The sequence below is a fragment of the Delphinapterus leucas genome, chromosome 19 (genome assembly GCF_059928025.1).
Source record: "Delphinapterus leucas isolate spDelLeu-1000000601 "Yukka" chromosome 19, BTC_Dleu_Yukka2, whole genome shotgun sequence".
Taxonomy (NCBI): Eukaryota; Metazoa; Chordata; class Mammalia; order Artiodactyla; family Monodontidae; genus Delphinapterus; species Delphinapterus leucas.
Window position 1 is genome coordinate 23,132,503 of NC_143147.1, and position 24,629 is coordinate 23,157,131.

A 24,629-nucleotide genomic window follows, 5' to 3' on the forward strand; every position below is an offset into this window, starting at 1 on the left:
AGCAGCGAGCTGACCAAGCTATACTCACTGTAGGCACAGCTCTGTGCCACTGAAGTGTAACACAATTTTATTAGAAATCAGCGGTTTCCCATCACCTATGTCGAGCAACAAAGAACTGTAGTTACATGATAAAGGAGTTCCGTCATGTCAGGACCTGTGCCATCCTTTAAGCAGAACTTGGTCAGGTAACAGAGTGATTAGAACCTAATCCTGGTCCATGTAGTTAACAGCAGGCTTCCAGTTTTCTCAGAAACTGACAAGAAGGTTTGACCTTCATCCACACTTTTTGTTTACATTCCCCTGGGCTGCTCAGAGTTGAAAAATTCACACAGCCAAGAGCTGCTTTCTAAGTGGGGCTGGGAAACTCAAAGAAAATACCCCAAACCCTTACACCACAGTCTGATTTTAAAAGCTAAGATTACTTCAGTGAGTTCAATGTTAGTATTCAATATTTAAAGACCAAAGAGATATTTTCAGTTGGACAACATAAGTGCCCAGAGTTCCAGAAAGACTACTCACCACTGAGACAGCTGAGGATCTGAATGTCAAAGCAGTAAAGAGAGGCTACAGGGGCTGGGGAGGTCAAAGGACAAGCATTAAAATGCCTCAGTGGGGAGCTGGGACTTTGAGTATTAAAGGGCTTCAGGAAGGCAGCTGAGGAAACAGACCAGGGCCCTCAAGCAGAAGCATTCCAGTCGCTGTGGGAAAGCCACAAAGCCAAAGCCAGAATCCGGTCAAAGAAACGGATTTGTCTTCATCTTGTTACTCCAGTGAAGGCTGGAAGAACCGTTTGTAGCTGATCACCAAGGTGCCTCACCTGGAAGTCTTTATACATTCAAGACAGCGACAAGTGAAAAATGCTTAATTAAAGTCACCTTTCCCCTGCCCCACCATGTCATTTCAGGTCCTTGTGAGTGTCTGCTAACCCTGGCCTGTCATTTGCCCATAGGCTCATGGGGTCAGCCGTGAAGAGCCACCTAGCTATAGTAAGAGTAAAGAGACATGAACTTGGCAAGCTATGTCCCTTCCTGACTGAGTGGGTACTGCTAAGTGCTATGCTGTTTTGTTAGGCTGGCTGAACAGCTCCCTCACTGGCGGCATTCTTTTGGAAAAGAATTCGGATAAGCAGCCTCCTAAGGGCCAAGCCAAACAGAAGGGAATGAATACCAAAGCCCTGAAGAGGAACTTGCACCCTTGCCCGAGAGCCAGTGCTTGCATCTCCACAGCCAAGTACCCAACAAGAAAAATGAAGAAACCTTTCAAGGCTCTCAGGCTACTCACATTATCCTGTGTTCAGGGACTCACCGCTGGGCAGAACCACCATTCCCCAGCCAGGACAAAACCAATAGCATGGATGCACGGCAGGGAGATGTATGGCCAAGCACAGCCGCCTCTGCACAGGGCCTCCAGGAACGTGGGGCTCTGCGCTTGCTGTCCTCAGCTGATGGCAGGCAGGTGTGGTGCCCACGGGCTCCGCAGCCTTCCTGCTGCAGCTCATGCTCCTGGCTGCAAGCAGCTCCCGGCCCCCGTGACGGCTCTTTGGGTTTAGAGTAAGTGAGGACAGCATGCCTTGGAGCCAAGGGCAAGAGAATCAAAGACAGCAATCATGTAAGACTCTAGAAGTCAGTACGTGACCCTAAGATGTAGGGGCAAAGTATCCTTTCTTACAGGGGTGTTATTAGGACCACAGGTCCTAACTCACACATCCTTACCCCCTCAGTGCTCTCTGGGCCAGCTGCTTGGCCAGTTTGGCAAAGCCAAAGATGGTCAGTTTTTTTTTATTGCTTCTTTCCCCTCCCTCAGATTGATTCTACAGGGAAAAGGGGGTTAGGATCAGAGAAGGATGACGTGGGTCAGGGCAGAATACAAATCTCCTGAATAAAAGTACAAAGTGCTTTACAGAAACAGATCCCAAAGGCATCAAAAGGGCCGAGGGTTCTGTTTTACCCAGGGTCTTGGAACCCTGGAGCAGAAATACCCAGTCTCCTCATTATTAGACTTAAAACTAGTCATTTCCTAGATTATTTTTTAAAAACCAAACTCATTAAGCCTGTGCTTAAACACCTTAGGAAAAAAGAAGCCCCACCTTCGGTAAGAAATTGGGCCTCCACAGCACCAGAAGCCACCTTCCCCACAGAGTGAACCCATTCCCCATGGGCCTCCCCTGAGGCCTAAAGTAGCCCTTCAGCAGAGCAAAGGGGTGCTCAGCGAAGGGCCAAGGGGAATGCTCTTGGCAGGGGGGTGGGCAGGTCAGTCCATTCAGCCCAGGGGCAGCCGCGGCTCCCTGTGGCAGAAAGGGAGATGCTGAGCAAAGGGGCTGGGACTCAGTCATCCTGAAGTGCTCAGGGAGCTAGGAAAAGAAACGCAGTCCCTCCCCTGCTCAGGCCCTCTGACCTCCCAGGCAGGGCCTGTCATGCCTCTGGGTGCTGGAGCAGAGACCCAAGCCAGCAGCAGCGTGGGGTGGCCAATGGGGCGGGGTTCCACAAGAGAGGAGACAGGGTATCTCGTGCCCTGACTCCGGGAGGGTCTTGTCAGTCGCGATGGGCAGACTGGTGGCCGAGCTGCCGGTCATCATAAGTGCTATAGCGCTTGACGTGGATGCGGCGGACACGGTCCCGCAGTTCAAAGGTTTCCTCGTCTTCACTGGGGGACGCCTGGCTGCGGTTCCGGCTTGTGGCCTCCAATAGGGAGTTGTCAGGGACTCGGGGGGTCTCGTAGAGTAGAACGTTGAGTGTCTCCTCATAGATTCGGGCCTCTGGGAATTCCACCTGGGGCAAGGGGGACGAGAGGACCGAATGAGGTTTTACCCCAAAGAGGGAGCAGCATGTCAGGGCCCCTGGCCCTGTGCTGACTCCATAAGGCCTCCAGAACTCACTCAAGAGACATGACTTTCTATCTCAAGAGGGAGGGCGGGGGTCTTCTTCTGAAGGAGGCGTGAGGAGACGGACTCTACGGACGCAGAGACGCGGAACGCTAGCACCCTCCCCCTGCCTCACCCAATCCCAGACCAATGGACTAGTGTGTGTAGAGGTTATGGCCTTGGCTCTGTGGTCAGGCCTAGGTACAAATACAGCTCCCCCACTTATTAGCTGTGGGGCCTTGGACTTAACCTTGCTGTGCCTCAGTTTCCACATGTTAACATCTACCTCAGTGAGTTGTTGTGAACATTACAGGAAAGATGCAAAATGCTTAGCAGAGAGCCTGACGCACAGTAAATGAAAAATAAAAGCTTGGCTGCTCTGAGGCCTTCACGTGCACACAGCTCTCCCCGAGATGAGCTGCCCTTCCACCCCAGCAATGCTCTGCTGTCTCCAAAACACACTGGCGGCAGCGTGCGGGTGCACAGCTGTTCTCCAGGGAGGCACCATCTGCTTGCAGCCGGGGCAAAGAGAGTTAGCTATCTCCTATCAGATCCCTTACATGTGCCTGGCATTGCGTTGTCACTGCAGAGGCTAAGCTGACTGACCAGAAGCACCCAACCAGCGGGGGCCAGAGGAGATCTGAACAGCTATTTCTACTGCCCTGCACTGCTTCTCCAAAGAACTGTCTCATTTTCATAACAGCTCTGTTAAATTCACACTCTCATTCTCAGATTTCTGATGAGGAAACTGAGGCCCAGATGGTTTACATGGCTTATCCAAAGTCAGAAAACTGATAAATGGTGGGACCAGAATTCAGATCTGACTTGGGCCAACTCCAAAGACCCGGTCCTTCCCATGGCACCAGGCTGTTCCCTGCTGGTCAACAGCCCTGCCTCTCAGCTGACCAAAGCAGAGTTCTATACCATTCCCTAAACCCCACGCATTGGCTTTTGTCCTTGAGCAGCACCATCACGGCAAGTTTGGGAAAGACAGCAAAATGTATGCCCGGTGGCAAAAGGTTCAGCCCCACTCACGCGGCAGAAGCCCCATACCTTGGTCTGCTTCTTCTCGGTGGCGTACACGATGGACGTGCAGCACACCTCTGCCAGCTTCCGACCCTGCCCGTAGAAGGACCAGCAGCAGATCTCGTCGCCGATGACATCCTTGATGAAGAGCACACGGCCGTTGAAGCGCAGGGAGAGCTTGTCGAACAGCTCGATGTTTTTCAGCAGGTGGTCATCGGAGTTGCTGAAAAACCAGTGAGGGCCCGGGGGCCTGGGAGTGAGGGAGGTCCCAGCACAGGGGCGGGTGCTGGCCGGGATCTCTCCTCCCCTCCGCTGTCGTTCTCATGAAAGGAGGAAGAGTCAAGATGCCAGAGGGACAGCGAGAGAAAGGGTCATGGGGCCCCCTTCGGGTTTGGGGGCCTGTGAGGAAAAGGAGATGAGTTGGTTTTAAGTTAAAGCAGAGAGGACTGAGGGAGGGAGGTCTCCTCTTACCAGGCTGGAAGGAAGGAGGCTCGCTGCCATCTCAGCAGGAGGACCCCTTCCCTGGCTGTGGGGTGTGACGCTGGCAATATGTCTGCCCACAGGGAGTCCCTGAGAGGGTTTGGGTCTCCGAGCCTGCAGCCTCCTGCATATACTTAACTATGGCCTGTTGAGAGGCCACTGGGGGACAAGGGGGACACTGGCCCAGCTATGAAGAGCGAGGGCTGCCTGAGGAGGAGTCCCAGCCCCTTGGCTTCCCAGCCTTCCTCCAGCCCATAGAGAATGCAGGGAAAACACCTGGCCCGCTGCCTGACATGACACACATTAAGAGGCTGTTACATGTTCAGTCCCATCTACATCCCAGCCAGGGCCCCGCATTGAGTTCCAAATGCCTTGGCTCTGATTTCCCTCCTACTATGTTCTCTTCCCGAGACCCAGACTCATGCCAACTGTGCCAGGCGTGCAGGTGGCCTCCCTTGGGTCTGCTGCCCGATTTCTGTCTGCTCAGCCCTCCCCGCTGCTTCTGTGGCCCTTCCCTGGGCAGTGCACCCCACCCCTCATCAGGTGCCCCCCCTACCTGGTGTAGGAATACTTGTTGTTGCTTCTGTTGTATAGCAGCTTCACCACGGGCTGTGAGGGAAGAGAGCATGAAGGCCAACGGCCCGACACCCCCAGCCCGCGGCCCTCGGCGATCCCTCGGAGGTCCCAGTACCTTGGTGGAGGATTCGATGAGCCTCTCCTCTTCCTTCAGGGATGTGATGACGGGGACGTTGCACACAGGCTGGTAGGAGTCCTTCTTGTCCTGGGTGACACACAGCCAAGAATCTTTTTTTGAGATCTTCTGTTTGCCAGGCTTAGCCAGGCTTTCCCCAGGAGCCGTCAGAGGCCCTCTGCCATGGCCACCCCCTACTTGTTGAGGAGGCATCAGATAGAGACAGGAGGCCCCTGGCAATAGAACTGCCAGCTGGCAAGCAGACCCCCATTCCCAGAAGCCTAAAATCCAGATATCCAGGCAGATAAACTAGAAGCACGGTCTACTCACACCGCCTGAGTCCGTCACCTTAAAAAACGACCGGCTGCCAGCTTGCTTGGCCTGGGCAACAGCTGGTGTGTCTAACTAGGTTTGGACTCATCAATCGTACTGACACGTGGCCTTCCAGGAACTGGACCCTACCTCCCTGAAGGAGGGGGCCCATCCCGACCTCATCAACCCGGCCGACTCTGCCTCCGTACCTGCAGGGCAGTCTGGCACATGTTCACCAGCCCCTGAATGAGGTAATATTTTGCTTCAGCCATCAGTTCCTTGATTTCTTGCCGGTTTTGAGGGAGGATGATGGTGTCATCTCGGAGGTAATTCAAAATGGTGCCAAAGTGCTTTCCACATCGGTCTATGAGGATCCAGCCTAGGGATTCAGACAGGCCCCAGAGGGTTACTGTTTGCCTCCAGGTACCTCAGAGCAGGTAGCAGGCAAAGGCCACCTGACGAGCCTGGTGGCAGGTGATAAGGGGCACAGAGCCCACCGCACTGGGTAACGGGAGTGGGAACAGAACCTCCAGCTGTTAAGTCCATGGTTGCTTTTCACCCCTCCTCCCTGAAGCCAAGAACTGGCACATACCGTGGGAGACACAGGCCCTCCAGGCTCTGCAGAGGCCCACAGAGTTTGTCTAAGTTCAGGAGTGCTCAGGCCCACCTCCCGGCAACACAGAAACACCTGGCCCTGCTTGCCTTTGGCCCGCTGCCCAGGCACTATGGCAATGGCTCTTTTGAGAATCTAGTCCTATGTGAATATTTTAAAAGTATGGATCTTCTCCCTGGAAAATATGTAAATACACAACATTCTATGTATAACTTCAAAGAATTCTGAAGCTCTACTAAGAACTCCAGGTGAAGGAGTCCTGCACTAGGTGAACAGGAAAAATGAATCTAGATTCCAGATCTGCCAGGCTTGAGCCACACCCTGAAATCACTTCCTCAGGAACTTCTCCTTCCTTCCCCACCCCACCCAACAAGCCCCAGCACCTCACCTTCTTTGTCGGTCAGCACCTCCATGCGCCCACTGAACATGGCCTTGAGCATGGTGTCATGCCGGGTTAGCGCCCGCACGGTGGTGTAGTACAGGGAACCACCCACATTGAGCTGGACGTATTTGTTGCCCAAGCCTCCTCCCTTGAAGCCGCTTAGCTTGGGCTTGGCCCCTGACGCTGGGCACAGACAGGTATCCCCCGACATCTCCCGCTGCAGGTAGATCACCACACGGCAGGAGGTTGGCTTGGAAGGCCCCGCCGTGGTGGGTCACGAGTGAGTGGCCAGTGGAGGCCAGAGCCTCATACTCTCAGCGCTGTGAGCAGGAGATGGGAGAGAAGACAGGAGTCAGCAGAGGAGAGCCCTCAGCCAGGAGGCAACAGGAAGAGAAACACTGACCATCCAGTCATTCTCTCCTTATGAGCCCAAGTCTCCCTGGCGAGGCTAAAGCCCTAGGCAATGGCAAAAAAGACATTCCTGCTGTTCTTCATGGTACCAGGAACCAGGTCTGGGAGCACAGTCTCCCAGAACCCGATGCTGGTCACCTCATCAGTCTCCCTGAGACTTGGCCCAGCTCTGGGTGGCAAGGAGGCCAAGTAAACTCTTGGAGCTAATCAAAGACAGCTCCAGGAACAGACTGGGCAGAGCAGAAGTCCTCACCCTGGGGATCCACCAGTCAGATTCCAGTTGTTTTCTTCCCAGTGTTCCCAGGATCCAAGATTTCCGGCCAAACCTACTGGGAATCCAGCCAGCCTAGGAGTTTCCCAGGAGTCTGAGGGACAGGATGCACTTCCTTTCTAACGATTCTAGGCTCAGGAGCAGCCTGCACCAGTGCTTCCTTTGAGCACCACCCAGAGTCTGGTTTCAGAAAGGCAAGTAACAGCAGCTTCAGGAGAACATGGATTGAGCCAGGCTGGAGTAAGCCAGCCAGTATTCCTGGCAGAGGTTACCCTAGCTCCAGCCAAGGTTTCCTGACCTTCACCTTTTTTGGCATCAGCCCTGTCCCAAGTTCCTGAAATTGTCACCATTTTTCAGGATAGAACAACTACAGGATGGCTATTTTTGCTTCTTTTTCCTGAGAACAGGTCCAGCCTTATCTCCTTCTCTCTTCCTGCCCAACAAGAATGGGGAGAAAGGGCCAAAAAAGACCAGATGATAAATTTAAAAACAATTAGGTGATTTGGAAACTGAAACACTGACGGGAGTTCACAGGAGGGAGAAGCAAGCAAAGCAGAGGAGGGCAAAGCCAGATCACCCCTTATGATCTAATTCTATATGTGTTTTGGCTTTCTAAAGAATCACTAAAATTCATTCACTGAATGAAAACAAAAAGCAAACATTCTTTGCATGTTTATTATGTTCCAGGTATTATTCTAGGCATTTAATATATATCAGCTCATTTAATTCATTTGGCAATAAAACAATATTGAGTACCTACCAAGTTAAGCAGGAGGGATAAAGAGATGAAAAGATATTGTCCTTGACTTCAAGGAGTTCAAAGAAGCATGATAATGTCAGTTAACAAGAAAAAAAACAATAAGCGTTAGCATTTATCATGCCCCTGCTTTGTGCCAGGTACTGGGGATACAGAAGAGAACAAACAAGTCAGCCTCGTGGAGCTTACATTCTAGTGGGAAGACAACAAACAAGAAAATGAATAAATAAGCAGGCAATTCCAGAAGGTGAGAAGTGTAATAATAAAGATAATAAAACAGAGAGTGACTAGGAAGAGGTACTATTTTAGATGGGGAGCCAGGGAAAGCCTCTTTGGGAAGGTGACTTTCCAGCTGAGCTCTAAGAGCATTCCAGACAGATGGAAGAGTAAGTGCAAAGTTCCTCAGTCAGACACAAATTTTAGGAACAGAAATAAGGCCAAGATGGCTGGTGCATAGAAAGAAGGGGGAAGTTGGCTGGATGTAAACTCAGGGAAGGCAGGGGCCGGATCATATTGAAGAGTTTGGACTTTATACTAATTGCAATGGGAATCGATTGTAGGGTTTAGAGCAGGGGAGTGATATGATCTGAGATCACTCTGGCTACTGTGTAGAGAATGGACTGCAAGGGTGCAAGAGACCAAGTGGGAGGACTGGAGGAAGCAGTAGTCTAGGTAAGAGATGATAAAGGCTTGGACTGCAGTGCTGGTAATGAAATTAAAAAAAAAAGTGAAATGACCTCATTTCATCATCACAGCTTGCAGAAGTTTACCTCGTTATCTCTTTTAAGTGTAACCCAGAAGTGCACTGGTTTTCCCACGTTTACTGCTCCACTCTCCAAACAGTGCTTAGCACAATGCTATGCACATTTAAAAGTATCTGTCAGTTTGTTAGACTGAAATTGTCCCCGAAAAGATTTAGGTAGGTCCCTGGGAGGAATGTCCGAGGAAGGCCCAGGGCAGGTGCTGTATGAAATATTGAATTCCTTTGGTGGCTTGTCATGTACGGATGAGATGAGCCCCCACCAGCAGATTGCTCAATCAGTAAGTAAACTTGAATAGTGTGAGGTCACCTAACCTTCCTCTGCCCACCCCAAAGGAATAAATCCACTCCTTAACAGGTTTTAACAAATTCCCTATGTATTTTGTGTCTAGCCCAATTTCCCCAGGATCAGAGAAAAGGAGCTCACTAAAGGCTAGGCAGCTGCCAACAGAGGAAGACAAATCCAAGCTAATCTATTCTTTTCCAACAAAGCAATTGCTTTGAGCCCCTGGATGACGTCAGCTCAGATTCCACCGGCTCAGATTCCGCCCAGGCCAATGGGTTCCAGGAATCCTGTGGCAGGTGACGCCCCAGAAAGTAACTCCGGTGAGAATGAAGTTTCCACTGAGAGCCTCAATGCTCTTCCTTCCGGACTTTGTGTGTGGATATTTGGGGATGCTAGGGGCGTATCCGTGTCACACTCGGCGAAGCGAATGGCAACCCAAGACGAATAAAGGACAAACAACCACGGCGGTGTTACAAGGTGGGGTCCTAAGGAAAGAAGGTCCCAGAAATTCGTCATACTGGGCATGGCGAGGGGAGGAGCCGATCTTGGTTAGAAAGGGCGGATCTTGCAGAAACCCAAGGTGTAAATCTTATGCTTTATCCAAAGGGTCTGGGGAAATTCATCGAGACCCAACCTCTCCGTGGCCTTTATAGAGTCTTCCCCAGCCCGTACCCCTCCCTACTATCGAGAAACCGAGACCGGTTCTGACACCCACCCCCAGGGCAGGATTTCAGCTCCCCACCTCCCTTCGCCGTCCCACGCCTTTTCCCCAGGACTGGGAGGGACTCCCTTTGCTCAGCCCAGGACCCGTCCATCCCCTCCCCTAGGGCATGGGCCGGCTCGGCTCTCACCCTCCCAGGTGGCGCCTCTCCTCTCAGCTGGGCTGCAAGTCGACACCGTGCCGCCCCTAGACTGTGGCCGCCGGCCCTCCAGCAATCCCGGGCCTTAAACTCCCGTCCTCTACCCGCGGACTCCGCCCCAAGCCCGCGGGAGCCTGAGACTATAAGGCGGGGCAGGCCCAGCACCCAATCAGGGCGGAGGGAGGAGCCCCTGAGAGAATCCCGCGGTGAGCGCACAGCTACTTCCGGCAGCCTTTCCGGCGCAAAGGCCTCTGGGTCTTGTAGGCAGCCATCTCTCCTCTCAGGCCTCTGTTTCCCAGCAGGCTCTGCGGGTGTACGGGCTTACGATGTCGGGAAGTGATGTTAGGCGTAAACAGGTCCTGTAGCCGTGGCCGCTGCTGAGGCTGGCGAGCAGGGCGCCGGCTGCCACTGACCGGAGAGAGAAGCTGCTTGCCGACGTCAGCCTGGGTCGCAGCCGCCGCCGCCGCGGTGGGGTAAACAGGTAAGCCATGAACCTCGGGTCGGGGGACGTGGGCGGGCCCGGGGCGAGATGAGCCTGACAGGCCCGCGGCCCGAGGAAAAGCCTTCCCAGGGTGAAAGAAACGTGGGAATTCCGCCCGGCTCTGGGAGCGGTTTTACCCCCGGCTAGGGCCTGGAGCTTTACGCGCTGATGCTCGCAACCATTTTAGGAGGAAACTGAGGCTCAGATAAGTTCAAGGAGTTTACGTAGTGAAGACAGCCAGCTCCATCACCCAGGTCTTCCTAATTTTCCCCACACCCCACGGATGGAGCCTGCTCGTAGCGCCCAGCGTGGGTCCGGAAGAGCCCGGGGGGCCGGGGGGTGGAGAGCGCGTTACCACCCTGATTTTCAGGGAGCTCAGTACGGCTCTTGTGCCCGGTGCTCCTCAGGTGCGCGTGTGGTGGTAGTTGGGAGAGAATGCCGTAGTCGGCTGTGAACCCTCTGCCTACACTTCCTCTTCGGTCTGACCCATCTCATTCAACTATGTGCCTTCCAACCTTGCAGCTGGCTCCGGCCAGATACACGGGAATCTTGCCTGACTCTCCTTCACTCCTCCTCAAACCCCTGCATTCAATCATCCTTTACTAAGTCCTATCACCTCGACTTACAAAACATCTCAAATCGGTACACTTTTCTTCCGCTCCAAGCCTTGGTTACTGAAACAGCTTGCTCTGTTTGTTGTCACAGTCATTCATGCCACAGACATTTGCTGAGTGCCAGTTCTGTGCAGGCACCGTGCCAAATGCTCGGGTAACAGTGGTGGACAAGATAGTTGCAGCTCCATCCTCTTATTCCCTCCAACCCATTCTCCATCCTGGGTGAGAGTGATCTCTCTAAAAGGCATATCTGACTATGCCACTCTGCTGGCTGCCCATTCATTACCCTTATGAGAAAATCCAGGCTCATCGCTGCAGCTTTCAGAGCCCTCCGCCACCCAGCCCTAGCCTCCCCACCTCGCCTCATCCCGTTTCTCTCTTCCCCTTGCTCAGTGTTTCTACCACGCTAGCCTTTTGGCTCTTGGAACACGTCAGATTTCTCACAGCCTCAGCATCTTCACACATGCTTTTCCTTCTGCCTGGAATACCTCCTCCCCCCTTTAACTTGAAAAACTTCTGGACACCCTTTAGGTCTCAGCGTGTCACTTTTTCAGAAGACTTTTGTTTACAAATGTTTTTTTGTAATTTTGTTTACATATGAATTAGGTCCTCCTGCTATGGCTTCACGTAGCACCATGTGCTTTTCTTCATACTGTTATCACAATTCATGATTATCTTTTTACTGTCTGTCCAGAGGTCAGAAGCTAAAGCATTAAAGCATTTTCTTCACTTCTCTATCCCCAGAGCAGGGACTCAGTAGATGTTTGTGAATAAATGCAAGCTCTCAGGGAAGAGAGTGGAAGTTGAAGCAGATCTTTGTGCACTCAGGTTACTTGAAGCAGTTGTTCTAATTAATCAGCTGGTAGGTGTTAAATGCTTAGACTATATGTGTAAATAGAACAAATAGGAAGACAGATCTTTTTTAAAAGCCCAATTATAAGGGAGCTCTGGATGATTAAAATGTTTCAAAATGAAGATGCTAGCCAACTTACTTGAATGGGCTCCAGTGAGGCCAAAGGCTCTGGACCACGGTCATACACAGCCAAACATACATTAGTTGGCCCACACAGTGTTGGATGTTTTTTTTTTTTCCTTGCTTAAAAGTTTTGAATTAGATACTCTCCTTTAAAAATCAGATTTCATATATTAATCTGGATTTCTGGTCCTCTTGAAAATCAGTTCTTGCAAGAATGGAGCTTAATTCTTTTTAACCATTGCTCTTCCTATGGCACACCTACCCCGGGAAGTCACTCGCAGAATCACCCCATTCAGAACAGAACTTCTCTAAGGAAGCTGGAAGGGAAACAGGTGAGGCTGGGGGGGAAGGGCTGGCGCAGGGCCATGTTGTGGTAGCCTTCGGAACACCTGGGGTGTGGGAATTGGTATAGCAGCCAATGGCTAGACCTCAGTAGCATTGCCTCCCTTTTTAGACAGGGTATATGCTCTCTTATTTTTATTTTTATTTTATTTTATTTTGTGTGTGTGTTTAAGCCAGAACGAGGGTGAGTTTTCAGTGTTTCCTTCCCAGAGTTGAGGCATCCTTTGGACCAGGAATGCAAGGTGGCCTGGGAAGGGAGAAGTTATCTCTGCTGGTTCTGTTGTCTACGGAAAAAAAAAAAAAGCCAAACTCCTTAGCTTAGCACACAGGGTGTTTCTGATCTGGCTCCATCCGACCTTTCCGGCTCCATCCTCTGTCTTTTCATCTTCTAGGCAGGATAGGCCCTTCCAGTGGCTTCATGCTCTTGTCCAGGCTGTTTTCTCTGCTTGGAATGCCTTTCCTTGGCCTCCTTATCGGTATGTTCTTGATGATATTTCACTTCTTTTTGTGTTTTCTGCTAGAAAGAGACTGACCCCTTTGGGTCCCAGTTCAGGCAGCTGTGCCTGTGGCATACATTTTGGGTAATATTCTTACACCTGGCTTCTTACTTTTTTAACCTTAATTTTTAATTCACTCAGATTTTCTTTTACTTGTCTTTTATGTTGTTCCTGTACTATATTTGAAAAGCTCTTTTATGTCTTTTTGGGTACCTAGCTGTGGTTAAATAAATATGCTTATGGCTCACAACTTAGTTCACATGTCACTTCCTCACCCCAAGTTAACTGTTCTATTCTCCTCCACGCTTTAGTGATATTTCTGTAAAAGCACTTAACACAGTATTATTTTTCAGTGTACATGTCTGTCTTCCTCCAGCTAAACTCTGTGCTCCTCCAGGGCGGGCACCATGTTGTACTCATCTTTACCCCCAGCATCTAGCAGTGTTGGCATGTAGTAGGCCCTCAAGAAATGTGTGTTGAATGAACGATGCCTGTGACAAGCAACTGGAGTTTATTCTTTCCTGACCCTTGCTCCTATGACACACCTCTTCCTGGCTGACACTGTTACCCCTTGAGCAGGACTGCTCTTCTCTAGGGAAGCTGGAAAGGAAACAGGTGAGGCTCAGAGAGGCAGAGGCAGAGGGAAGGGGGAGCCTTTGGAACGTCTGGGTTTTTGGCATTGGTGTCCGGGGCCAGGAGTGGGGCTGGGCTGGAAGCAGGCATTTCCTTGAGTGGCTGGGAAGTGATCGGGGATTGGGGCTGGTTTCTTTACAGCCATGGCCAAGGACATCCTGGGTGAAGCAGGGCTGCACTTTGATGAGCTGAACAAGCTGCGGGTGTTGGACCCAGAGGTTACCCAGCAGACCATAGAGCTAAAGGAAGAGTGCAAGGACTTTGTGGACAGTGAGTGTCATCTGGGGAGACATGGTGCCACTCAGCTTTGTGCCCCGCCCCCACCCCCAGACTGCAGCTTTTGGCCCTGCCACAGTGGAGCTGCTGGCTCCCAGAAGGTTGAGCCTGGCCTTCATGAATTCCCATGTGCCACCCACCTTGTCTACCTGCCTTCTTGTGTAGTCCCAGAGCACCAATCGAAACAAACACTGCAGTGGAGAGAGGAGGGTATTTGTTTAGATATGCCATCTCAGGAACCTTAAACTTCAGAACTATGGCTTGGGGGTGGGAAGTGGAGTTATGATTTGATTTCTTGGGAGAAATAGTGTTCTCAGTGCCCGGCTTGCCTTTATTGATTGATTGATTGATTGCCATGCCTCAGGGCATGGCCATAAGTAAATAAATAGTTCCCTGACCAGGGATCAAACCCATGCCCCCTGCAGTGGAAGTGCAGAGTCCTAACCACTGGACTGCCAGGGAAGTCCCTGACTTGCCATTATTTGGAGTGAAAATTTCTAGAGGCAGTTCAAAAGACTCATTTTTTTTAGCTAGAGATACCCGGGATGCCTCCTGTCCCAGCAGCCAAGCAAACCCAGTAGCAGTGAATACAGAGCAGATCTAGCTAGAGCAGGGATTTCTGAGCTTTTGGACATCTGTAGGCTGTGGAGAGAGCTTGACTGGTGAAAGGTAGCGTGGGTTCTCTCACCAGTCTTCTGATTGCTGTGTGCATGTCGTCCTACCCTCTGGGCCTTAGTTTACTCCTCAGTAACATGGGGTTCCACTACACCCAAGGACATTGAAAAAAGCTAATGCGAGATTAAGTCCTTAAATGCTTTGAGCTTTTTATTAGCTCAGGTCATAGGTGGAAAGCCCCTACCCCACCATTAACTGAAATCTAGTGTCTTATCTGAGGCTTGTCTAGAGGCAGTGTTCACGTCCTGAGGCGGTTCTTTCATGAACACAGCCCTTTGTGCCTCAAGATCCAAATATGCCCCAGTCCAGCTCTGGGCACCTGGCCACCCTTCTCTAGGTTCAGACCAAGGGTGTCAGACACCAAACGTTTTCTGACACAAATTAGAAGGCGCAGTTAGCCCCGCCCTCTTGCTGCAAGGGAACACTGAGGGAGAGTGGTGATGCTGAGAAAATAAAACATTTTGTTTTGTTCTTTCCCCAAAAGAAATTTGCCAGTTTCAGAAAATAGTTGGTGGTTTAATTGAGCTTGTTGACCAACTTGCAAAAGAAGCAGAAAATGAGAAGATGAAGGTAAGATCAGCATGAGTTTTGTCTAAATCTTGGCCTGGTTCACTAGCCTCTCATCCTTCTGCCCTCTTGACTTATTTGGGGGTCGGGGGGTAGGGGAAGGTGGGTGGGGATTCTTTAATTAGAACAAGATTTTAAATAAGAATACCCATGCAAATATTGAATGATTATGTTGTACACCTGAAATAATTCCTGGTCCAGTTAACCTACTATTGAACTCTGATATGCCAGTGTACTTTCAGTCATTGTTTCCTTTAATCTTCACGTCATCACTGAGATAGGTGTTTACCCTCATTTTATAAATGAAAAAATGAAGGCGTGCAGAGTGTAGATGACTTGGCAAAGGACACAAATGGCACACCAAATGGGCCACCGTGTGCCAGGCTCTGGGGACACTCCTAGGTCTGCGTCAGACCTGCAGTTCCGTTCTCACCAGGCACTTTGGGATCGTGAGGTTAATTAAGCCTTTCTGACTGACTCCTAAAGCTCTGAGGCTCAACTTTCCCCACGCTGCGCCCCACCCTCCACCGGCCCCAGGCAGCGTCCCTTCCCCACTTGAGGACTTTAATGAAGCCATGGCTTTCTTTGGCAGTATCGTGTTTTTCTAGGCCATTGGTGCTCGGAACTTGCTCAAATCTATAGCAAAACAGAGAGAAGCCCAACAGCAGCAACTCCAGGCACTAATAGCTGAAAAGAAAATGCAGCTTGAAAGGTAAGAAGTTCTGACATAAAGCAAGTTCTTTACTGAACTGCAGTTCTATTTTTCCTTTTCGAATGGTCACCTCTTGTTCTTATTCTTCATCATCGTTCTCCCAGGAATAGTGTCTTAACTTGTCATCCTGATTAAAATAAAAATAAAATTACATTTCATGGGAAAAAAATGTCACTATCAGACAGCCTCTAGTAGTTTGAGAGCACGAACACTCAGGTAGTGAGTGTCCAGAGTTGGCTGGCTCTCTGAAAGGAAGACTCGCAGGGCTGGAGACTTCTTATGGGTGGCCCTAGGTAGGGCTTTGCCTCTTATTTTTTCTCTCTTTCTTGCCCTCACTAACTTCATTTTGAACTCACACCATTTCTTGGAATCATCTAAATCACTTAACATTCTTCTCTAGAAGAATTAAGTCCATGGTTTATTTCATCCATTTTGAGGGCTTCTAACAATTTTGTTTTTCAGGTATCGGGTTGAATACGAAGCTCTGTGTAAAGTAGAAGCAGAACAAAATGAATTTATTGACCAATTTATTTTTCAGAAATGAACTGAAAATTTCATTTTCTAGCAGGAGGGCAAAAAAAAGAAAAAAACCCCACAACCCCCAAAACAAAAAAACCTCTGTACCAATCCAGTGACTTGACTAATGACCCAAGTGTGTTGTGTGAGATGGTGTGTGAGGAATGCAGCATCTCTGAAGGCAATAAAACAAATCTGGGGGAGCTTGTTTCAGACGTCAGTGCCTATCTGCAGGCGAACACCCAGTGGCCATTGTGGTCCAGGTTCTCACCTCTTGCATTCTCAGTCTGAACTGAGCGGCCTATAAACTTTTTTTGTAAATTCACAAAGCTTTGGAAGGAAAAGCAATAAATTATTATTTTCAAATGGCTTGATCTACCTCTTTTCCTGGTGCCCTTGAAATGTACATTTAACCCTTTGTAAGAGAACCCTGGACTCTCTAGCCCCTGGTCCACAAAACAAACCGGGCAGTGGTCAGCAGCTACCTTTATTTTGACCAGACACAAGAGTCAGACGATACTCCCAACAATCAGACCATGAGGGCTTGTAAGCAAAACAGGCAAAAAGGGGGAACTAACCAGAACCAGCATCTACCATTTTCCATGTGTGTTCACAAGTTTTTTTGTTTTTGTTTTTGAGTTGGCCTCGAGTATGAATTTAGAGAAAGCTAGCAGAATACCAAGTACTAACGTGAAGAGACCCTATATGCACACGCTGGACCTGTCATGCGCAGCTCCCCACCACCCGTTGCCTTTGACTGGGAATGAGACAGGAAGGAATTATTAAACTATTCGGTAGGACGAAGTTATCCAGTAGGAGGGACACCTCCAGCGCAGGTTTGAGACAACAGATGTCAAAGGAACTTATGTTAGGTGGTCTGTAAAAAGTAATAGAAGACTGAGGCTTGGAAAGAGGATAAACAAGGAGACTTTAAAAAATCTCTTCTCCTGGGACAACCTGTTTAAGACAGAAACAATACACCTTCCAATTTGACCCATTTCTGACTGAAGGTCATGCCAAGGTTGAACGTTTAAGGAAAACTAAGTTTAACCCTCTTACAGAATAGCTCACCCCCACCTAGGTGTGGGGACAAGAAAAGAGTTTTTAATGAACATCACAGAGGCACCCCAGTGACACGCTGTAGAGTCATGAGTCAAAGGGTTAGTCACATGTATACTGTGGATCAAATGACTCATGAACATGCCAAGTAGGCCATGTTGCTTGGAAGTTTATCTGGTGTCTGGTCTGGTCCTGCCTTTAGTAATCCTACAATGGCACTTGGGCACACAGTGGGGCCTTTGGCACCACTTCCCTATAACCTAGCCCACACCCCTCTGCTCATCCTCAGGTGATCGGTCTGTTTATGCCAGTGCCCTTGGAAGATGAGGGCTTGATGTGCCTCCTGCCAGTGCCTTGGCCTTGTGTGTTGCTGCTGGTGTGTTTCAAATACTACTGAAAACATGGGTTCTGAGCATTTTCCTGGTACTGGGTCCAACAGGAAACTGCCCTGTGGTCACCTCTCCCCTGGACCCGGGGTGATTTTTCCTCATTTTTTCTTTCTTTTCTCCTCAGGCTTGTAGTAGGGGTTGTGCAACATGAAAAGCAGAAGTATAAGAGGGATGAGAAAGTAGGGCATGTAGAGAGATATAAGGAGTAGTCGTTCGTGGAAAGTCTTAGGTCCTTGTCCTCTGAAACAACTGGCTTTGGAGAAATCCTCGAGTAGAAATGTGGAGAGGATTGGAATCAGAGTTGTCATCGTTTGAACCGAGTAGATGATTGCAGGGGTGCGGATCCACCTGCAGCCTCCTGAGGTCATCGAGGAGAGAAAGAGATAAGGGTTAGATCTGCTCATGGCTCCAGGTATGTCCACAGCATCCTCCACCCTGTCTCTGCCTGCTCCCTTCAGCTGAATCATTCTAGCTCCTTTTGCACCAAGTGGAAACTGGATGTGATATAATAATGCCCAAGGTGCAAACTTACGTGACAGCTGGAGCCCTAGCCACTGACTGCCAAAGAACACTGGGTGGTGTCAGAAAAACTCTAGGGCAGTTAAATCGCCATTACTAGTTAAACCAGGTTGGTCTAAAATGCAGCTGGGGAAAGGGGAGGAGGCAGGGGCAGCCCTGTCAGCAACATCTCTTTGCTAAGTAATTATATATAGGTGAGAGGGATCAAGAGATTCTGCTAAGAGATGGCTTGGGGGTTCCAGTGGGAGAGAAGCTGTACAAGCTTAGTTAGCATGAACACTGGTATGGCCACCTTCTTTTTAAAGGCATTCGTCATGGGGACACTGTAAGAATAATTTTTATGTGAGAAGTTAAGCCATTTAGAGATTAGCTTAATGCTACTTCTTAAAAGGCAGTATGATACTACCCAAAGCAGAAAAGTAAAAGCACCAACAAAAAAGAAATTCTGTTGGGGGGGTGGGGGGGGGAGGGACGATAGGAACAAGTTCAAACTTGAAAGTAGCCTCAGGTTTCATGTGTGTGAGAGATTTCCAGTTGACTGAGGCAGTCCTGCAGCCCAGCTGACCACAGACACTAGCCTGAGCCACATTAATGTCCCTATACAAGATCTATCCTGGCCGTTCCCACCAATCCTATATCACCCTTATACAGCCTCCAGGGACCACTCCCCTCTCCCTTGGTAAAACTTTCCCAAAAGATTTCTGGGACCTGGTTTCAGAGCAAAAATGGGATTTCCCCATTTACTAACCTTTGAAGAAGGCATATGTTGCGACAGGAAAGAAAGGCAGCTGAAACACAAGCTCGCAAAACAGGAAGGACTTAAACCACACCGGGGGGTTCTGTAGCAGGGGGTCTTTGAACTCCTCAGTATACCACTGCCGCAGGTTTCTCAGCTGGGAAAAGATGAGGATCACAATGAATACAGCTACCTGGCAGGACAGGCTTCAGCAGCTCCAACCCGCTGGCAGAGCCTCTCACTACCCAGCTCCCTTGGCAGCAGACGGCACACCCAGCTGGCTTTTGTGGTGCAGCCTAGATGGTCATTTAATAAAAACTCACTAGCTCTAACTCAAATGTTACCTTCTCCCAGCAGCTTTCCTCAGCTCTTCCAGCCCGTGTGCTACCCAGCATGTCTGTGATAACACATGTCTAGGTGAGGTGTGGATACTGTCAGGAGCAACAGTATGTGGCACTTAGTAGGCTCTCAGCTGAACGCACAAACGTGAAGTATCTGCCAACAATAGCCTTCTTTATAAAGAAATGATGTGAAAACCATCCTGACGTTTGTCCTTTCAAAATAGCAACTGCACAGCAAGCTCCAAGGGCCAGATTGCCTCAAATACAGAAATAAGTTTCCTTGTCTTTTTTGGGGGGGTGAGGTGCGGGGGGAAGTGTAAGGGAGGTAAATCTAACCTCTGCGAAGTTGCAATTTTAGACAATCTAACTTATCCCCAAATCTCAAGTTCCTTGTCATTCTTTACCCCCCTAATTCTAAAGTTTTTTTCTCTTTTAGGAGATGAGTAGTATATTTGCAGAGGAACAGACTCTGCCTCACTCTGGAGAGTGAGTGGTCTCGGTTCTAGCTTGGGCCCCACCTTCGTGATGACACTGTCAAATCAAAAGATGCAGATCCATGTAGACGAGGCTGCAGGCAGGGGAAGGAAGCAGGAGGGTTTGAGGCTGCCCATTTTGTGCTCTTTTAAGAGCCCAAAGCCTAGGGCTCTCCACACTACGTAGACTACTGAAGGTCTGTCACATTTCACATTTAACCTCCTGGAGATGGCATCTTGATATTATGATAAATCAAGACAGCTTCCAAGATAAGCATTTGGCTTACAATGGAAAATCCAAAGATATTTTCCCTGTTAATTTTTAATCTAAAGATAAAGGCTCACTATTGTGAAATAGAGGCCTCTGTGCTGCAAGTGAGCTTTAAGCAAACATCCAGAAACAAACATTCTGTTAGCATAATATTAATTACAAAAAGGCCTTAGCTAGGTAATCAATTTATTGACCAAGTGATCTTGAATTTGTATTTGACTTGAAATTTAAATTCACAGCAATATCCTTAGCTTCCTTCTAAGCACTTTTCAGGATGGTAATGTGGTAGAAAATATTCAGAGATATTCACTGCACCTCTCCTGGGCTCTATTTTCTCATCTGTAAAACAAGCAACTTGGACTAAATTTTTTAAGCTCCTTCTTTGCTTTCTAGATTTACTTAAAAAAAAAATTGGAAGGATGTACTTTGAAAGATTTATTGCAGAATTTAAAAGGCATTCTGGTTCATTTGGGCTTCCCTGGTGGCACAGTGGTTAAGAATCTGCCTGCCAATGCAGGGGACATGGGTTTGATCCCTGGTCCGGGAAGATCCCACATGCCGCGGAGCAGCTAAGCCCGTGCACCACAACTACTGAGCCTGCACTCTAGAGCCTGCGAGCCACAACTACTGAGCCGGCGTGCCACAACTGAAGCCCACACGCCTAGAGCCTGTGCTCTGCAACAAGAGAAGCCACTGCAATGAGAAGCCCGCGCACCGCAACGAAGAGTAGCCCCCGCTCGCTGCAGCTAGAGAAAGCCCACACGCAGCAACAAAGACCCAATGCAGCCAAAAACAAATTTATTTTTTAAAAAAAGGCATTCTGGTTCATTTGAACTTCACTTTCTATTTAATTCGTATACATTCAGATCCACCTATTTCATAAATCCAGGCAGATTTGTACAACACTGTAATTTCTAAGGGCTGCAGGATGATAACAGCAAAATTTAAAACCCAGTTGACCCTTGAACAACACGGGTTTGAACTGTGCAGGTCTGCATATATGCAGATTTTTTTCAACAGTAAATACTACAGTACTACACGGTCAGTTGGTGGCTGGTTGAATTTGAAGATAGGAACGTGGGTATGGAGGGCTGACTATAAACTGTACGTGGATTTTCGACTGTGGAGGGTCAACACCCTTAACCCCCAAGCAGAGTGATGAGCATGGTACCCAGGGGCTGAGTGCCTGGCTCTGAGTACTGGCTCTGGGCAAAGCACTTCATCTCACTAAACTTGTTTCCCAGTTATAGTACCTACCTCGCTGTTGGTAAGATAAAAAGAGTTAATACTCACAGTCATTAGAACAATGGCTAGCACACAGTAAATGTTGATTACTTAACTGAATGTAATACATATTTGGAGAAGTTCAATTTAATCCTGTTAAAATCTCAGCATGCAACTGGTCATTAATAATTATTAGGTAAGACCCCCCAAAATAAAACTGTTTCCATTTATAACTGACTCACATTTGACTCAACTGATCATTGTTATCCATTAAAATAGTCACCTGGCCTACGCACATGGATTTCTAGACCGAAGTTGCTACTGAACTCCTCTTAGCTGCTCCTCTTAGAATGAGCGCACAAACTTTCAGCGTCTGGATGCTCACTTGTTTCCCCGTATTTTAACAGAAGCAAGGCTACCCAGCTGCACATGATACTACGAAATGCTTCCCATCCTCTCCATGTTCTAATCCAAACTAAATTCTTATTGTTTCACAGTAAGAGTTTTTCAAAGTGTTGATCTGATTCAAACCAAGAAAGGTATTTGCAAATTTTAGCCTAACCATTATGTGATCTCCACAAGCTTTTTAGTTCTGGAGAAATTCCTTCTATTTAGGGAGGAAAAACACAACAGATGTTAAAATTTGGCATTTTTCAAAGAGAATGTGAAAATAACTCAGGGCTTTTATTATTATTATTTCCCCATACAGAAGCAACAAAACCATCATTGCCCACCCCAAAGCAACAAGAGTGAATACAGACACAGGCCTTCCAAGCTGGGTGGCCCCTGTGTTACTAAGGTCTTTAAACAGTATCATAGACACACACACACACACACACACACACACACACACACACACACACACACACACACACAAACAGTTACAGAGTTTCTGGTCAGATCCTGCCTATGTTGGCCCTTGACCTTTTACAACAAGTCAACTTAAAAAAATAAAGCTGAGAAAACTACCAAATCAAATATATAAGTTTAAATGGGGTCTTTATGATTTTGGAAACATTTTAATTGTATTTTGTGAGTGGAGAGCAAGAACTTGTGGGAATGGCACATTCACAAAAGATAGGAAAACCAGCAGCTGTTAAGTCTGGAACAGTTGGCCTGGAGTAACATAACTGCTATGTATGTATGTATGTATGTATTTATTTTGCCTGTGCTGGGTCTTAGTTGCGGCACTCGGGATTTTCGTTGCGGCAGGCGTGTGGGATCTAGTTCCCTGACCAGGGATCGAACTGGGCCCCCCAAATTGGGAGTGCAGAGACTTACCCACTGGACCACCAGGGAAGTCCTATGACTGCCTAGTATTAAAGGGACTCATAACATCAGAGACTGTGAACAGGCAGCCTGCTTGAGTTCTGTTGGCCACACAGACTTTGCACAGACATGGCTCTCCTTTCTTCAAGGCAACTAATGGCTAATGCGGAGCTGTGACGACCTGTTTAGAAGGATCATGTACCACCTGGGCCTGTGTCGTAGGCTGAATAATGGATCCCAAAGACATCCACATCTTAATCCCTGGAACCTATGAATGTAACCCTATTTGGCAAAAGTGACTTTGCAGATGTGATTAAGTTAAGGATTTGGAGATGGGAAGACTATCCTGGTTATCTGGTGGGCCCTAAATGTAATTACAAGTGTCCTTATAAAAGTTGGGCAGAGGGAGATTGGACTAAAGAAGAAAAGGCAGCAAAGTGATGGACCGAAGCAGAGATTGATGTGATGTGGCCACAAGCCAAGAACACCCACAGCCACCAGAAACTGGAAGAGGCAAGGAACAGATCTGCCACTAGGACCTTCAGAAGGAACGAGGCCTACAAGACTCATTTCAAACTTCTGACCTCCAGAACTGAAAGATAATAAATTCGTGTTGTTTTAAATCACTATATTTTTGTAATTCGTTACAGAAGCAATAGGAAACTAATACATCTTGTATGTTTGAGCTTGTGATTTAACTCATCTCTCTCCTACTTGACAGCTGAAGCTACAGAGCCCTGACTTGCCCAAGGAACTCAAGAAGTTCTTGGAAGAACCAAGTCCCCAGACAATGCTCTTGCCACACACAACCTACACTTTTCCCAGGAAAAGGTAGGTCAGAGGTCTTCCTATTTATGCTTGGAGCTAGGAACAAACCAGACTACGGAGTGGGGGTTTATTGTTGAGCACTGGCTCTTAACCTTTTGGGGAGGGTCAGACCCCTGGAAAAGTTGATGGAAGCTACGGAAAACAAGGCACACACAATTTTGCATACCCCATTAGGGGTTCATGGACCTCAGGTTAAGAACCCCTGCTCTGCAGAGAAAAAGCATTTAAAGAGAAACAGAGGTAAAATCAAATCTTTACTAGACACGTCAGGCTTGCCTGTAGTTCTGCAGACAGATTGGAGAAGTGTAGAACTGAGGACTGGAATTCCGTGATAGAAGGTTATAGGGTCCAGACATGAAAATAAAACTCAATAAATAAAAAGCATTTAAAGCAAAAGTTAAAGTTTGGGGTAAAGAATGCTCTCCAACAACCAGGAAATGGGGCTTTCGCCTCCGTTTCTACTCAGGTGATCATTCTTGCTCAAACCCAATAAAAGAGGCCGATTTGAAAAGGTGTCGTTTACTTCTGAGCTTTTGAAGTTGCTGGATCCTAATCTTGAAATCAGGACGCTCTGCGAATGTCCCTTAGAGGGGTCTAATACTACTTGCGTTATTTCTTTGGGATTAGTCGGTATTTTTAAAGCTCTCCCAAGAAACACAACTTGAAAACAAATCCAATATATGTCCATAATTTAGACACTGGTTCATCCAGGCTACTTCCCTCAAATACTGACAACTGACCAGAGCTGGGGTGTGGGAGTCTTAAACCCAGGGAAGAACTGTCTTTAAAAGGAGCAAGGTGTTTGGCCCCAGGAGCCTTGGGGAAGCGGCTGGGAAGGACAAAGAAAACCCCGAGGAAGAAGTCGAGTTGAAGGGTAAGGAGGGCCCGGAGCGCCGGCGGGACCCAAGGAAAGCAGGAGGGAACCCTGAGTGGGCGAGGCGGGGCGCCAGGCCGGAGGAGGGGAGATCACGGGGACGCCGGGGCAATCGCTACGCCGAGGGGCGCCAACCTCGGCGACCGGCGGCTAGGACAGACGGCGCCCTCACCTCCACGGGGTAGAGATCGCGCGGAAGCACCGCCTGCAGGTCCACGAGCAGGGTGATGGGGATGTGGGAGAGGAAGTAGAGGCCCAGCAGCCACTCCAGGCCGCGCCGGGCGCCCAGAGGCCCCATCATCAGTCGGTTGGCAGAGCAGGAGCCTAGCTAGACTACGCTGGAGGGAACGCGACGTGAGAACAGGCCCGCAATCGCGCCATCCCAGGAGCCCGCGCCCCGCCCCGCCCCGCCCCGCCGCCCCGCCCCGCCCCGCCTCGCCCCGCCTCGAGGGCGACGAAGGCTGCTCCCATTGGCTGAGAAGCCGCGCGCGGGCCGGGAGCGTCCGCCGAGGAGGCCAGCGGACCGTTTCCATTGGCCGTGGGGAGCACCGCGTGACTTGGGGGCGGGGCTGCTCGGCTGCCGCGTGGGGCCGCTCCGGGCGCGGGGCTTGCACAGCCAGACGTCCTGCCTGTCGCAGGGCCTTCCGG

At 49.1% G+C, this 24,629-nt stretch overlaps 3 protein-coding genes and 1 pseudogene across 10 annotated transcripts; 2 read left to right on the forward strand and 2 right to left on the reverse strand.

Annotated features, from left to right (window-relative positions):
* Nucleotides 1-50: 50 nt before the first annotated feature.
* TNFAIP1 (TNF alpha induced protein 1) lies at nt 51-9,837 on the reverse strand. 4 transcript variants are annotated; one of them, XM_022596233.2, is made up of 8 exons: nt 9,701-9,837; nt 8,991-9,334; nt 6,371-6,684; nt 5,579-5,748; nt 5,058-5,147; nt 4,923-4,975; nt 3,914-4,109; nt 51-2,768 (listed from the first exon to the last, which is right to left on the reverse strand). In XM_022596233.2, the coding sequence occupies exons 3-8, from the start codon at nt 6,573-6,575 to the stop codon at nt 2,532-2,534; spliced, it is 951 nt and encodes a 316-aa protein (XP_022451941.1). In that variant the 5' UTR covers nt 6,576-6,684; nt 8,991-9,334; nt 9,701-9,837; the 3' UTR covers nt 51-2,531. The 4 variants fall into 4 exon arrangements, with proteins under 4 accessions (XP_022451941.1, XP_022451940.1, XP_089756875.1 ...); XM_022596232.2 differs by lacking the exon at nt 8,991-9,334; XM_089900749.1 differs by lacking the exons at nt 8,991-9,334; nt 9,701-9,837 and adding an exon at nt 7,807-8,971.
* On the forward strand, nt 7,513-10,005 carry LOC149744831 (uncharacterized; annotated as a pseudogene).
* Nucleotides 10,006-10,011: 6 nt separating this feature from the next.
* Nucleotides 10,012-16,367, forward strand: IFT20 (intraflagellar transport 20). Of its 5 annotated transcripts, XM_089900755.1 has the most exons (6): nt 10,012-10,190; nt 12,052-12,112; nt 13,394-13,522; nt 14,688-14,773; nt 15,379-15,482; nt 15,945-16,057. In XM_089900755.1, exons 3-6 carry the CDS (start codon nt 13,396-13,398, stop codon nt 16,024-16,026), a joined length of 399 nt encoding a protein of 132 aa, XP_089756881.1. In that variant the 5' UTR covers nt 10,012-10,190; nt 12,052-12,112; nt 13,394-13,395; the 3' UTR covers nt 16,027-16,057. The 5 variants fall into 5 exon arrangements, with proteins under 5 accessions (XP_089756881.1, XP_089756879.1, XP_089756880.1 ...); XM_089900753.1 differs by lacking the exon at nt 12,052-12,112; XM_089900754.1 differs by lacking the exon at nt 10,012-10,190 and having other exon boundaries at nt 12,041-12,112.
* Nucleotides 16,368-16,467: 100 nt separating this feature from the next.
* Nucleotides 16,468-24,387, reverse strand: TMEM97 (transmembrane protein 97). The gene is made up of 3 exons (XM_030763245.2): nt 24,154-24,387; nt 18,714-18,858; nt 16,468-17,804 (listed from the first exon to the last, which is right to left on the reverse strand). The coding sequence occupies exons 1-3, from the start codon at nt 24,280-24,282 to the stop codon at nt 17,545-17,547; spliced, it is 534 nt and encodes a 177-aa protein (XP_030619105.1). The 5' UTR covers nt 24,283-24,387; the 3' UTR covers nt 16,468-17,544.
* Nucleotides 24,388-24,629: the final 242 nt, after the last annotated feature.

Excerpts from the sequence above, each read along its gene's own strand:
- IFT20 (XM_089900756.1), top strand. The coding sequence starts at position 13,396 with ATGGCCAAGGACATCCTGGGTGAAGCAGGGCTGCACTTTGATGAGCTG. Across the intron at positions 13,523-14,687 it reads GTGCAAGGACTTTGTGGACA|AAATTTGCCAGTTTCAGAAA; the intron begins GTGAGTGTCATC and ends TTTCCCCAAAAG. Across the intron at positions 14,774-15,378 it reads CAGAAAATGAGAAGATGAAG|GCCATTGGTGCTCGGAACTT; the intron begins GTAAGATCAGCA and ends GTGTTTTTCTAG.
- TMEM97 (XM_030763245.2), bottom strand. The coding sequence starts at position 24,282 with ATGATGGGGCCTCTGGGCGCCCGGCGCGGCCTGGAGTGGCTGCTGGGC. Across the intron at positions 18,859-24,153 it reads GCGATCTCTACCCCGTGGAG|CTGAGAAACCTGCGGCAGTG; the intron begins GTGAGGGCGCCG and ends ATCTTTTCCCAG. Across the intron at positions 17,805-18,713 it reads AACATATGCCTTCTTCAAAG|GAGGCTGCAGGTGGATCCGC; the intron begins GTTAGTAAATGG and ends CGATGACCTCAG.
- TNFAIP1 (XM_022596232.2), bottom strand. The coding sequence starts at position 6,575 with ATGTCGGGGGATACCTGTCTGTGCCCAGCGTCAGGGGCCAAGCCCAAG. Across the intron at positions 5,148-5,578 it reads TGTGCCAGACTGCCCTGCAG|GACAAGAAGGACTCCTACCA; the intron begins GTACGGAGGCAG and ends TGTGTCACCCAG. Across the intron at positions 4,110-4,922 it reads AACAAGTATTCCTACACCAG|CAACTCCGATGACCACCTGC; the intron begins GTAGGGGGGGCA and ends CTGGTTTTTCAG.